Source organism: Nematostella vectensis, chromosome 9 (assembly GCF_932526225.1).
Source record: "Nematostella vectensis chromosome 9, jaNemVect1.1, whole genome shotgun sequence".
Lineage (NCBI taxonomy): Eukaryota > Metazoa > Cnidaria > Anthozoa > Actiniaria > Edwardsiidae > Nematostella > Nematostella vectensis.
The window spans coordinates 16,164,478-16,178,510 of NC_064042.1; the positions used below are offsets into that span (position 1 = coordinate 16,164,478).

Here is a 14,033-nt window from a genome sequence, read left to right on the forward strand (position 1 = left end):
CAAGTCATCATCATCATAAGACAAGTCATTGTCATCATAAGACAAGTCATCAACATCATGAGACAGGCCATCATCATCAGAAGAAAAGTCATCACCATCATAAGACAAGTCATCATTATCACCATAAAACAAGTAATCATCATCATAAGACAAGCCATCATTATCATAAGACAAGTCATCATTATCACCATAAAACAAGTCATCATCATGAGACAGGTCATCACCAGCACTGGAGTGCAATTCAGATGCAGGAAATCGTCAGCAGAATATTAGAAACCACAGTATTCTATTACCTTTTGTATGTTTGTCTTGGCAAACAGAAGAAATTGAACACCTTTTATGGGCTGGCCATCATTAAGTACATGACCCTGAATGGAAATAAGAACACAGAAAGGTAGATGACTTGCCTCTCACTGTATATCACACAGAAGGAGGCAGGCCATTAAATACTTGCTTTCGTTAATGCTCAGTATTGTTTGGTATTATAAATGAAGTAATTTTAATTTCGAAGTGCTTACTACAGATAAAGAGTACATGTGTAAGATAAAGAGTACACGTGTTAGATAGAGAGTACACGTGTTAGATAGGGAGTACATGTGTAAGATAGAGAGTCCATGTGTAAGATAGAGAGTACATGTGTAAGATAGAGAGTACATGTGTAAGATAGAGAGTACATGTGTAAGATAGAGAGTACATGTGTAAGATAGAGAGTACATGTGTAAGATAGAGAGTACATGTGTAAGATAGAGAGTACATGTGTAAGATAGAGAGTAAATGTGTGAGATAGAGAGTACATGTGTAAGATAGAGAGTCCATGTGTAAGATAAAAAGTACATGTGTAAGATAAAAAGTACATGTGTAAGATAAAGAGTACAGGTATAAGATAAAGAGTACACATGTAAGATATGTAAAGAGTACATGTGTAAGATAGAGAATACATGTGTGAGATAGAAAGTACTAGTGTGAGATAGAAAGTACATGTGTAAGATAGAGAGTACATGTGTAAGATAGAGAGTACATGTGTAAGATAAAGAGTACATGTGTAAGCTTTGGTGTTGAGAATTAAATCTTCTGTATGTTCAAGGAATAAATATAAATTATGTCAAAGATTTTGTCATGCTTTTTGTCCTGTTTTGTGCCATATGTTGTGTGTCTTTGTGTAATTTGTGCTGAGTTTTGTATTTGTGAATGTTTTTTTTTTTGCATGCCAATGGGGGTGTCCTTAATGAAGTATTATGTGTAAGTCTTGTGTTTATTTCTAAGAATTTTTTAAACAATTCAGGGAGTCGAAAAGCAACACTTTTGAGAGTCTAGAAAACCCTGGAGTTGACACCATTTAATGCAATGCATCAAAGGAAGGGTGCAGACCCGAGTAAGGAGATAGATACCTTGACATCATAGCCGGCCACCATGAGGCTCTCAGTCAATTCTACACTTCCATCACTGACAGTTACATCACCAGAGCTCTAGAACATCCACACAACATGTTACTGCTGTTTATTGCTGTTAAAAGTTCACATAATAAGCTAATATCAAAGCGCAATCTGTAATACCGTGGACAATGGAAATATGCATGGAATGCTCGGTTTGACAAGTCACATGCTGGATTTACAAACAGTCAACTAGCAACATGTCTCAACAAGTCTAAGCGCCTGAATTCTTGCTTGTGATTCGCCAGAAGACAATAAACATTCCACATCAGATCAACAAGAAGACTGAATGATACTGTTTCTGATATGCACCAAATACTGATTGATACAATTTGACTGATCTGTAACAAATACTGATTGATACAATTTGACTGATGTGTAAGAAATACTGATTGATACAATTTGACAGATGTGTAACAAATACTGATTGATACAATTTGACTGACGTGTAACAAATACTGATTGATACAATTTGACTGATGTGTAACAAATACTGAATGATACAATTTGACTGATGTGTAACAAATACTGATTGATACAATTTGACTGATGTGTAACAAATACTGATTGATACAATTTGACTGATGTGTAACAAATACTGATTGATACAATATGACTGATGTGTAACAAATACTGATTGATACAATTTGACTGATGTGTAACAAATACTGAATGATACAATTTGACTGATGTGTAACAAATACTGAATGATACAATTTGACTGATGTGTAACAAATACTGATTGATACAATTTGACTGATGTGTAACAAATACTGATTGATACAATTTGATTGATGTGTAACAAATACTGATTGATACAATTTGACTGATGTGTAACAAATACTGAATGATACAATTTGACTGATGTGTAACAAATACTGAATGATACAATTTGACTGATGTGTAACAAATACTGATTGATAAAATTTGACTGATGTGTAACAAATACTGAATGATACAATTTGAATGATGTGTAGCAAATACTGATTGATACAATTTGACTGATGTGTAACAAATACTGATTGATACAATTTGACTGATGTGTAACAAATACTGAATGATACAATTTGACTGATGTGTAACAAATACTGATTGATACAATTTGACTGATGTGTAACAAATACTGATTGATACAATTTGACTGATGTGTAACAAATACTGAATGATACAATTTGACTGATGTGTGACAAATACTGATTGATACAATTTGACTGATGTGTGACAAATACTGATTGATACAATTTGACTGATGTGCAACAAATACTGATTGATACAATTTGACTGATGTGTAACAAATACTGATTGATACAATTTGACTGATGTGTAACAAATACTGAATGATACAATTTGACTGATGTGTAACAAATACTGATTGATACAATTTGACTGATGTGTTACAAATACTGATTGATACAATTTGACTGATGTGTAACAAATACTGAATGATACCATTCATTGAGATGTGGACCTAAGACTAAAAATACTGTTTGACTAATGTGGAAAAAAGGCTGAATAATACTGTTTGACAGATGTGGAACAATGACCGAATGATACCATTTGATTGATGTCAGCCAAAAACTAAATATATGAAGGATTCATGTCCAGGGAATAGTGTCTCATGACTCCCTGGTATAACTTATGTACCTTGACAAAAGCCCAGGTTGTGTGTGAGGCAGTGACTTTATAATTCCCTGGCATAACCCGGGTGAATATAAACCTGAAAGGAACTAAGGTTTAGTTCAGGATAGTTTGCAGGCAGGTATATAGTAAACAGTATCTCATAGTTCTGAGTAGCTCCACTGCAGTAGAATAAGCTGGTTTGATCTCCCATGGAGGGTGTGCTCTTGAATATTTTGAAATATAGTGGAACCTAGATTTTACGATATGCCTCAGGAGAAAGAAAATGTATCGTAAAATCAAGGTGTTGTTGCAAAGAGGTCCTCGATTTTATGATCGAATCCGTTGAAAATATTGTTGTAGCGAGGTCTGGTTAATTATCAATATTAAAACTCTACTCTGTGTAAGACTGTGCAGTTACTTCTCTAAAATCGAGAATATCGTTGTATCCAATATCGTAAGATTGAGGTAATTTTTTATACATTTCACTGTATTTACGCAGGGAGAATGGGAGGTCGTCGTAAAATCGGGTATCGTAAAATCCAGGTTCCACTGTATTAAATTATTAATACTTCCAATACTTCCAATTGATCACCAGTGAGTTGATAACATCAATCAAGGCATACAAGGCATACTAAGTCTTGACTCATATTGTTTCAGTTTTATAAAATGTAAAATCCTCTGTTAAAACAGACACTTCTAAAAAATATGTCATTCTTTGTCCAAATAATTCCAGTACTTACAGTACTACTGAGCAATTTTTCACAGGAAAAAAAGTGGTGGAAAAAGGAGGTACTTACAATCCCCCATCTGTTGTTGAAGCCTTTCGATCTACACCTAGAAAAATAACAGGCATATGAGCCCATGTGGCGAAGTTATGAACTTACCATTGCCATACAGAGCAAGATTCACACCGCACAACTACTTACCATTGCCAGACAGAACAACATTCACACCGCACAACTACTTACCATTGCCATACAGAGCTACATTCACACCGCACAACTACTTACCATTGCCAGACAGAGCTACATTCACACCGCACAACTACTTACCATTGCCAGACAGAGCAAGATTCACACCGCACAACTACTTACCATTGCCAGACAGAACAACATTCACACCGCACAACTACTTACCATTGCCAGACAGAACAACATTCACACCGCACAACTACTTACCATTGCCAGACAGAGCTACATTCACACCGCACAACTACTTACCATTGCCAGACAGAGCTACATTCACACCGCACAACTACTTACCATTGCCATACAGAGCTACATTCACACCGCACAACTACTTACCATTGCCAGACAGAGCAACATTCACACCGCACAACTACTTACCATTGCCATACAGAGCTACATTCACACCGCACAACTACTTACCATTGCCATACAGAGCTACATTCACACCACACAACTACTTACCATTGCCAGACAGAACAACATTCACACCGCACAACTACTTACCATTGCCAGACAGAGCTACATTCACACCGCACAACTACTTACCATTGCCAGACAGAGCTACATTCACACCGCACAACTACTTACCATTGCCAGACAGAACAACATTCACACCGCACAACTACTTACCATTGCCAGACAGAGCTACATTCACACCGCACAACTACTTACCATTGCCAGACAGAACAACATTCACACCGCACAACTACTTACCATTGCCATACAGAGCTACATTCACACCGCACAACTACTTACCATTGCCAGACAGAGCTACATTCACACCGCACAACTACTTACCATTGCCAGACAGAGCAAGATTCACACCGCACAACTACTTACAATTGCCAGACAGAACAACATTCACACCGCACAACTACTTACCATTGCCAGACAGAACAACATTCACACCGCACAACTACTTACCATTGCCAGACAGAGCTACATTCACACCGCACAACTACTTACCATTGCCAGACAGAGCTACATTCACACCGCACAACTACTTACCATTGCCATACAGAGCTACATTCACACCGCACAACTACTTACCATTGCCAGACAGAGCAACATTCACACCGCACAACTACTTACCATTGCCATACAGAGCTACATTCACACCGCACAACTACTTACCATTGCCATACAGAGCTACATTCACACCACACAACTACTTACCATTGCCAGACAGAACAACATTCACACCGCACAACTACTTACCATTGCCAGACAGAGCTACATTCACACCGCACAACTACTTACCATTGCCAGACAGAGCAAGATTCACACCGCACAACTACTTACCATTGCCAGACAAAGCTACATTCACACCGCACAACTACTTACCATTGCCAGACAAAGCTACATTCACACCGCACAACTACTTACCATTGCCAGACAGAACAACATTCACACCGCACAACTACTTACCATTGCCAGACAGAGCTACATTCACACCGCACAACTACTTACCATTGCCAGACAGAACAAGATTTACACCGCACAACTACTTACCATTGCCAGACAAAGCTACATTCACACCGCACAACTACTTACCATTGCCGGACAAAGCTACATTCACACCGCACAATTACTTACCATTGCCATACAGAGCAAGACTCACACCGCACAACTACTTACCATTGCCATACAGAGCTACATTCACACCGCACAACTACTTACCATTGCCAGACAGAGCTACATTCACACCGCACAACTACTTACCATTGCCATACAGAGCAAGATTCACACCGCACAACTACTTACCATTGCCATACAGAGCAAGATTCACACCGCACAACTACTTACCATTGCCATACAGAGCAAGATTCACACCGCACAACTACTTACCATTGCCATACAGAGCTACATTCACACCGCACAACTACTTGCCATTGCCAGACAGAGCTACATTCACACCGCACAACTACTTACCATTGCCAGACAGAGCAAGATTCACACCGCACAACTACTTACCATTGCCAGACAGAGCTACATTCACACCGCACAACTACTTACCATTGCCAGACAGAACAACATTCACACCGCACAACTACTTACCATTGCCAGACAGAACAACATTCACACCGCACAACTACTTACCATTGCCAGACAGAGCAAGATTCACACCGCACAACTACTTACCATTGCCATACAGAGCAAGATTCACACCGCACAACTACTTACCATTGCCATACAGAGCTACATTCACACCACACAACTACTTACCATTGCCAGACAGAGCTACATTCACACCGCACAACTACTTACCATTGCCAGACAGAACAACATTCACACCGCACAACTACTTACCATTGCCAGACAGAACAACATTCACACCGCACAACTACTTACCATTGCCAGACAGAGCAAGATTCACACCGCACAACTACTTACCATTGCCATACAGAGCAAGATTCACACCGCACAACTACTTACCATTGCCAGACAGAGCTACATTCACACCGCACAACTACTTACCATTGCCAGACAGAGCTACATTCACACCACACAACTACTTACCATTGCCAGACAGAGCTACATCCACCCCTGATGGCCCCTCACCACGCCCTAGACTCAGCACCTGTAACAGATGTCATGTAGGTTTATAACTCATTTAAATGCTGAATTGGCACCCAATCAAAAATATACAGGAACAGCAACAAAAAAAGTTGTTGGAAATTTGAAGATGCTATGCGATGTTATACACCATACTTTTAGGCATAACCAGGATGGCATGACTGAGAATTTGGTATTATTTCGAGAGAGCTATTCAAGCTTCTCGAGTTCTTCCAGGGGGTGTATAAAATAAAAACTGTAACAAGAAAGAATTTTGAAGACAATAAAAAATCATGCCTGCTTATCAGACAACCAAATTTTTATCATCTATTTACCTTCCCAGTGAGTGTGAATCCAGTGAAAATGAAGTTGGTATCCTCTCCTTTACTGCACTTGTCTGTTTTACCATCAATGTTCAACTCAACACTGCTGGGTTCTGAAGAAAGCAACAAAATCTCAATACTTACCAGAGATCCAGAGACAAAAGCAATAAAGAGAATTGATCTAAGAATGGAAGATGTCTCTTTTACAAAACAAGTAAATATATCTCACAAACAAACAAAAACATGATACAGTATTTGTTGCAGATAAACCAATGTTTTATTTATTTATCTTTTTTTTTGTAACGTACCAAAGCTCCAACCAGTTGGGGGCTCTATCTTCAACACAGATGTTCCCTGAAAGAAAAAAAAATGTTTAGTAGTGCCTGAGTTTGATGTCAAGATATGATCAAGTAGCGCTCACATAAAAACAAGAAAGTTAATATGATAAGAGCATCCTATATACTCAATACATTTTAAAATCTTCATATGGACTCCACTCGTTTTCACATGCACCTTGTGCTTCTCTGAGTCGCGACTGGTTTTAATTGACAGAAGCCTTTTTGCAATTATGGCAGCATTAGACCGCTAACCAATGAGAGAGCACTGAAAAGCACCACACATACGCACTTAATCAACAACAAAGCAAAGCTAAGAAACAATTCAAACATTATTCTATTGCTGGCTTTGTGTTTATCAGTATTTTCTTGGTGATAGTAACTATGAAGGCAATCCTCTTTGATGTAGTTTGGTTGGGATTGGTCTAAAGCCCTGGCAGATCTAGAATTGGAAAATTTCAAAAGTCGCCGTTGACTTCCACCAAAAGTCTTTTGTAAATGAAAGGCACAGGGTGTAAGAATCGCTGAATATGAAGCTGAGGAACACAAGCTTCTAGTATGTAAGCTCACATACATTGAACAAATCAAATTTAGGGGCAAGAAACAGAGAGATTCCAGTAGAATATGCCTTGTTCAGGCATGTAGTGTTTAGCTTTTACTATAAAACAATTATTTGCCTCAGACACAAACGACAGTGTTAAATAGTCCAATGCCCACAACAGCAAAGAACTGATTAATATTAATAGTTTCGTAATGAATAAAAATACAGTACAGCCCTCCAACATGTTCCTATAGTTTACGCCTTTATTGCATAAACAAACATAAAATAAAACTAAACCTTGTCGTAAAGGGGAATCAGGAAGTAACCATTGTTTGGAGCACATTCTGTCTTGTATTTCATAATCCCTTGCTTCGTGTAAAGTTTCATCTGAAAACAAAGACAAAACAATTCACAAAATAGGACAATTTTGTGACGAAACATTATAAGTTTATCACCCAAAGGCCAACATTTGACATAGAAGTCTCGCCAATTGAATAAACATGAGGTATAAGAACTTAACCTCTATCAACGAGTAGTTAATTTCCACATCTGACTGCACGAACCCTCCGCATCCTACAACATGATCGGCATTCGAAGACACCGCCATAATGCCTACAAGCCACAACACGTGAACGGCTAGCAAGCCGAAATACTCCATGCTTCTTCCTTTTTGGATAGCTCTCGCCTCAGATACGTCTGCACCGAATATCTTTGTGGTTTTTCCCGCGTCTAAAGGAGTATAATGGGATGTTGCTTTTGCATAAAAGTAAAGCAAATCTTCATTCAAACGTGACTAGAAGAAGCTACCACAAAGCCGGCAATTTCAACTAGGCGCGCTTAGTAACCAAGCCTATCATCAAGCTTGTTAGAAGTGCGCGTGCGCAAGGGTAGGGGGATAATAATAAACGCTGTGGCTATATGCCCAACAAATATAGAATACTTTTAACTTACTAAGTCGACAATTCACTGGGTTATTTGAATAAATTGAAAACTGTCGGACATTTAGCCCATTGAGGACCTTTCCCGACTGTCGGGCATATAGCCACTGCTTACTAATAAACCACGAAATCTCCCTTGTTTTGCGACGCGTACCCCGTGTACGTTGCGTAATCTGAGCTGCTGTTATGTATGCGTTTTTATTCCGTGGCTTGGAATGGGAAAAAAAAATCAATTGTCGTTTTTTTCTAAATGGTCTAAAAGAGCCTAGGGCGAGAGATTAACAATATTATAACACACATCAGGACTACGGTTAGGCTAGTTGTTGTACAGCGCCTTCCGTTTTAAAATATTAGATTCTGGGCCCATTTTTCCAAATGGCGGCCTGCGTAATAAAAACGAATTCCTGGGAGTTGAAAATTACGTTAACAGTTCTAGGTCGACAAAAAAAGCGACTTAAAATTGTATGTAATTTCCTGATAAAGAATTGAAAGGGCAAGCTAAAAAAACGACAGTTTTTAAAGAAATATTGACTAAAACTGTGACATGCGCTGAAACGCCTCATGGCAGCGAAAATTTTAAGGCACAAGTCCTTTCCCCTCCCCTCCCTTCCTTGGATGTTTTTGTGCCAGAGGAGTTTGCAGAACAATCCTCATTCGTATCCAAATTGTCAGGCGAAAGGGGTTGCGCGTGTCGTTATGTGCGCAGCGTGTGCGTGTCGTTATGTGCACAGCGTGTGCGTGTCGTTATGTGCACAGCGTGTGCGTATTTTTATTGGGGGGAGGGGGTGGGGGTGCGAAATTCGAAAAAGTGGACTTAATTTTTCCGGGTTGGGATGGGGGGAAGGGTGTGAATTTTCTTTTACGAAATTTGACCACCCCCGAAAGAACAATAGGGATTTGTGAACGTGTCATTTGTAAACAGTGCATGCTTGTCGTTATTTACACAGTGTGTGCGTGCGCATGCGCAGAGTGCGTGGATATCGTTATGCGCACAGTGCGTGGATGTCGTTATGCGGACAGTGCGTGGATGTCGTTATGCGCACAGTGCGTGGATGTCGTTATGCGCACAGTGCGTGGATGTCGTTATGCGGACAGTGCGTAGATTTCGTTATGCGGACAGTGCGTGGATGTCGTTATGCACACAGTGCGTGGATGTCGTGATGCGCACAGTGCGTGGATGTCGTGATGCGCACAGTGCGTGGATGTCGTTATGCGCACAGTGCGTGGATGTCGTTATGCGCACAGTGCGTGGATGTCGTTATGCACACAGTGCGTAGATATCGTTATGCGCACAGTGTGTGGGTGTCGTTATTTGCACAGTGCGTGGATGTCGTTATGTATACAGTGCGTGGATGTCGTTATGTATACAGTGCGTGGATTTCGTTATGCGCACAGTGCGTGTATGTCGTTATGCGCACAGTGCGTGGATGTCGTTATGCGCACAGTGCGTGGATGTCGTTATGCACACAGTGCGTGGATGTCGTTATGCACACAGTGCGTGGATGTCGTTATGCACACAGTTCGTAGATGTCGTTATGCGCACAGTGCGTGGATGTCGTTATGCGCACAGTGCGTGGATGTCGTTATGCGCACAGTGCGTGGATGTCGTTATGCGCACAGTGCGTGGATGTCGTTATGCACACAGTGCGTAGATATCGTTATGCGCACAGTGTGTGGGTATCGTTATTTGCACAGTTCGTAGATGTCGTTATGCGCACAGTGCGTGGATGTCGTTATGCGCACAGTGCGTGGATGTCGTTATGCGCACAGTGCGTGGATGTCGTTATGCGCACAGTGCGTGGATGTCGTTATGCACACAGTGCGTGGATGTCGTTATGCACACAGTGCGTGGATGTCGTTATGCGCACAGTGCGTGTATGTCGTTATGCGCACAGTGCGTGGGTATCGTTATTTGCACAGTGCGTGGGTGTCGTTATTTGCACAGTGCGTAACGCAATATATAGATTTAGGCACAGGCCTAAAAGCGGAGCCAGCATTGAACACCTTTGATGTTGACTGATCGAAGTATTTTTGGGGGATCTAGGATCTAAATCTCTTTACTGAGATTTATTCATTGGACCAACCAAATGGATCCAGGCCATATTCAATAATTTAAATTATGCAGTACATCAAAGTTAACAAACAAACCGTTGCATTGTTTTTGTCGCTTTCTTGTGGTTGTGTTCGCTGGGTTTTGATGTGAACTGTTACATTTACTAGCTAAAACCAGACATGTCCTTTCATAAATCTTGGCGTGAATGAATGTTGGTAGATCTCCTCTAGTTGACTTTATCCTTAAGTCAAAAAAATTTTAGGCAAAAAGAAATAATCATCGATTAATCGAACTTTTTGCTCCGTGCTTGTATTTAGCCGCCATTTCGGGGCCGAGTAGAGCCTGGGAGTTGCGCCAGTCTCGTACCCAGACGCCGCGCGATGCATGACGGTCAGGATGCGGTTTCGGAATTCGCTTGACGTCTGGCAGAACTCAGGAAATATCTTGCAAGTTTTTCGAATATCTTGCAAGCATCGTTTTTATGACCGTTTTTTACTTTTTTTTTTTGTGCACAAGTCCAAGGGCCTACCTACACACGCTCGTTGTAAACCATTGAGTTTTCTTTTCGGTGGTTCCCTGTTCAATTAGACGGTATTGTCGTTTCGTAAAATCCAAGAGGCGGACGACACTGATGAGCTCGATACATCATTTCATGAAATGAATTTGGTTGGTCTGAATGTTCTGGCACTTATTTGAACTCATACTGCTCTGGTACTGCTCTGGTTGGGGTTGTATTCATCACAAATATCTACTTTCAGAGATATAATTCGAGCACATACTGTCTTTATGTTCCCTAGAAGATCTCTAGAGCGAGGAAGTCACTATTCACACATGATCTTACGCCGAATTCGAAACTCCAGGAAAGTATTTAGGCTATTTCTGCAGTTATCATGTGCACATGAAATTTTACATGCAAGAAATGCAGTATGGATAGGTCTTTCTTCGTTTGTGAAAATTCGTAACATTTGCTCGCCGATTTCGTCCGCCATCTTGAGTCCCAGACATTGGTTTACTGGAGAATATGAATTATGATGAGCGGCAATTTTCATAGATATCCATCTAAATATTTTTTAAATGAAATGGTATGTCCTTGAGAGTGGCTAATGGTCTGAAACACTGAGGTTTAGTGAAAACTGGTGTGGTGTTAACGGAAAAAATACACTTTCAGAAGAATTAATTTAGTATCAAGTGGAACATTTGTTAAATTTCTGAGGAAAAAAGCCTATACTTTACGGAATTTTGTGTTTTTGAAAACTCATTTTAGTTTGGAACGTGTTCAGGCAAGTAGTGCTATAATATACCGTTCATCAAGGTCTTTTTCTAAATGGCTGCCTGCGATAAATTTATCAAGGCGTTAAATTTATCGAGGTTCAAAATGGCTGCCGGTGATGATTTTTTCGCGCTTCAAGGAGGCTGCCGGCGATAAAAAAATTTATCAAGGTCCAAGATGGCTGGCTAAGGTGTCAAATTTATACCGCGAGATGATATTTCCAATATGGATTCATCGAGGAAATTTGAAGAGCAAAATGGTGTGCTGTTTTCGGCTCTTTTTAGTGGGAACCAAAACAACTTTCCATCAATTAGAATCAACTAATAACGGTCGACTTGCACGCATTGTCAGGGCGACATGATTTTGTCCCATTTTCAAACTGATATTTTACTATGACGAGTAAAAATCTTTGATAAGTACCATGATGATATCTCACTGTATTTCTCTGACCACAAGCAAATCAAATGTACACAGTTTTCCCGTTTAGCTAGGGATTAGCTAAACGTATTTTGAAACAAGCAAAACGATCCCCGCTAAAGGGAAGCTTTCATGCATATAGTTTAACATAAATTGAACCGTACCGTTATATGCAGAAAGCGAGCTTTAATACTGTTGGCTTCCATGCCGTAAAGTGGAACATCTCACGCTACTGACCACCCCCACATTCCCTATATACACATCTCGGTCAAAAGGACACTGCTCTTTTTCAAAATACTTCACGTTTCTTCAAAACTCCTGTTAGCACAGTTCTTCATCAGACTAAATAATCATTGAAAGTCCCGGTTCTTTAATAATCCCAGTCATCACATAAGCCATAAATTTTGAAAAATGACCGAAACAGTAAAAGATTGATGTTCAAATGCATAAAAATTCCCATTTTTGAACAAAATAGTATAAAGTGCAAATTTTGATTTGAAGTTGTAAGAATTGTGTTGTCTTGTAGTGTTATTGGCTAGATCCTTGAAAATGTATATATGATGCCCTAATTTCAAGTCTGGCGATGCTATAGCCCTCTCATTTGACTTCAAAATATGTTTAAACAATATGATAGCATGAACAGATATTTTTGTTTACTTTGCACTTATATAAATAAAATAATAAATTTCATGTAAATTATATTGTTAATACATGGCCCACTTTGGGTGTTAAAATAAATTTTTCCCTAATTGATAGCAAATTGAGAGCAGTGAACCAAATATTTTTTTAAGAAAAAAGCAATTTTAAAACGAATTCACAGTTTTCTTGAATTTTATTTCGATGCTACCTCTGCTGTGCGGATAGAATTTATAAGATTTACTGTAAAAGATAGGACAATCAACCCCTTTATTGGCCCTCCTCTACCTGAAGAGATGGTGCTTCTTACCCTTCGTGCCCCAATCAGTGTTGTGCTATGGCATTTACAATAAACATCAAGATTACACAAAAATTTTCGTGATATCCAAAGGTGGTGGGCAGAAATTTTTTTGTTACAATAGAGCCCACACAAATTGCAGATCTTAGGTATCCCATTAACCCCTGCGCACAGGGTCTAGTCCGGCTGGACTTGTTTGCGACGAGCTCTCCGGCCAAGTTACGTTGCGTAGTCCGAGCTTCTACCTCGAGGCGTGCGAACTGTTCCCGACGCGCCAGCCGAAGCGTGCGCGACTAATAAAAATATTTTCATTAACATATTTTTAAACACGGAGAGCGCGTCACTAACAAGGCGCATTTCAGCCAAATTAGAGGGAAATTCCTGGTTTATTATTAGAATTTAGCTTAACAATCACTGTTCCTACGCCCTTATAGTATGGATAAATTTGGTATTGGGTCGAAATTGGAGGAAAGAAATATATATTTTGTTTTCTCTTCAACTGTCAATAGTCTCGATGATCTTCTCGAGGTTTTTCTATCAAAATAGAAAAGAGTGTATTTTTGTGATGACCACTCTCTCCGCATGACTTTTTTTATTTTATTTTGTTATTGTCCTATAAATTACCAATTGGAACGCGTAAAATTGTAA

General features: G+C 39.7%; 1 protein-coding gene across 1 annotated transcript in view; it reads right to left on the reverse strand.

The window, feature by feature from the left end:
* LOC116610245 (nodal modulator 3) overlaps nucleotides 1-8,613 on the reverse strand; it is a 49,157-nt gene extending 40,544 nt beyond the window's left edge. Inside the window, exons 1-9 of the mRNA XM_048732713.1 lie at nucleotides 8,294-8,613; nucleotides 8,071-8,160; nucleotides 7,206-7,251; nucleotides 6,910-7,010; nucleotides 6,539-6,599; nucleotides 3,848-3,884; nucleotides 3,075-3,147; nucleotides 1,389-1,466; nucleotides 294-368 (exon numbers count right to left, since the gene is read on the reverse strand). Of these exons, the coding sequence (XP_048588670.1) occupies nucleotides 294-368; nucleotides 1,389-1,466; nucleotides 3,075-3,147; nucleotides 3,848-3,884; nucleotides 6,539-6,599; nucleotides 6,910-7,010; nucleotides 7,206-7,251; nucleotides 8,071-8,160; nucleotides 8,294-8,431 (699 nt within the window). The 5' untranslated portion in view covers nucleotides 8,432-8,613. The remainder of the gene's footprint in view (nucleotides 1-293; nucleotides 369-1,388; nucleotides 1,467-3,074; nucleotides 3,148-3,847; nucleotides 3,885-6,538; nucleotides 6,600-6,909; nucleotides 7,011-7,205; nucleotides 7,252-8,070; nucleotides 8,161-8,293) is intronic.
* Between the last annotated feature and the right edge of the window lie 5,420 nt (nucleotides 8,614-14,033).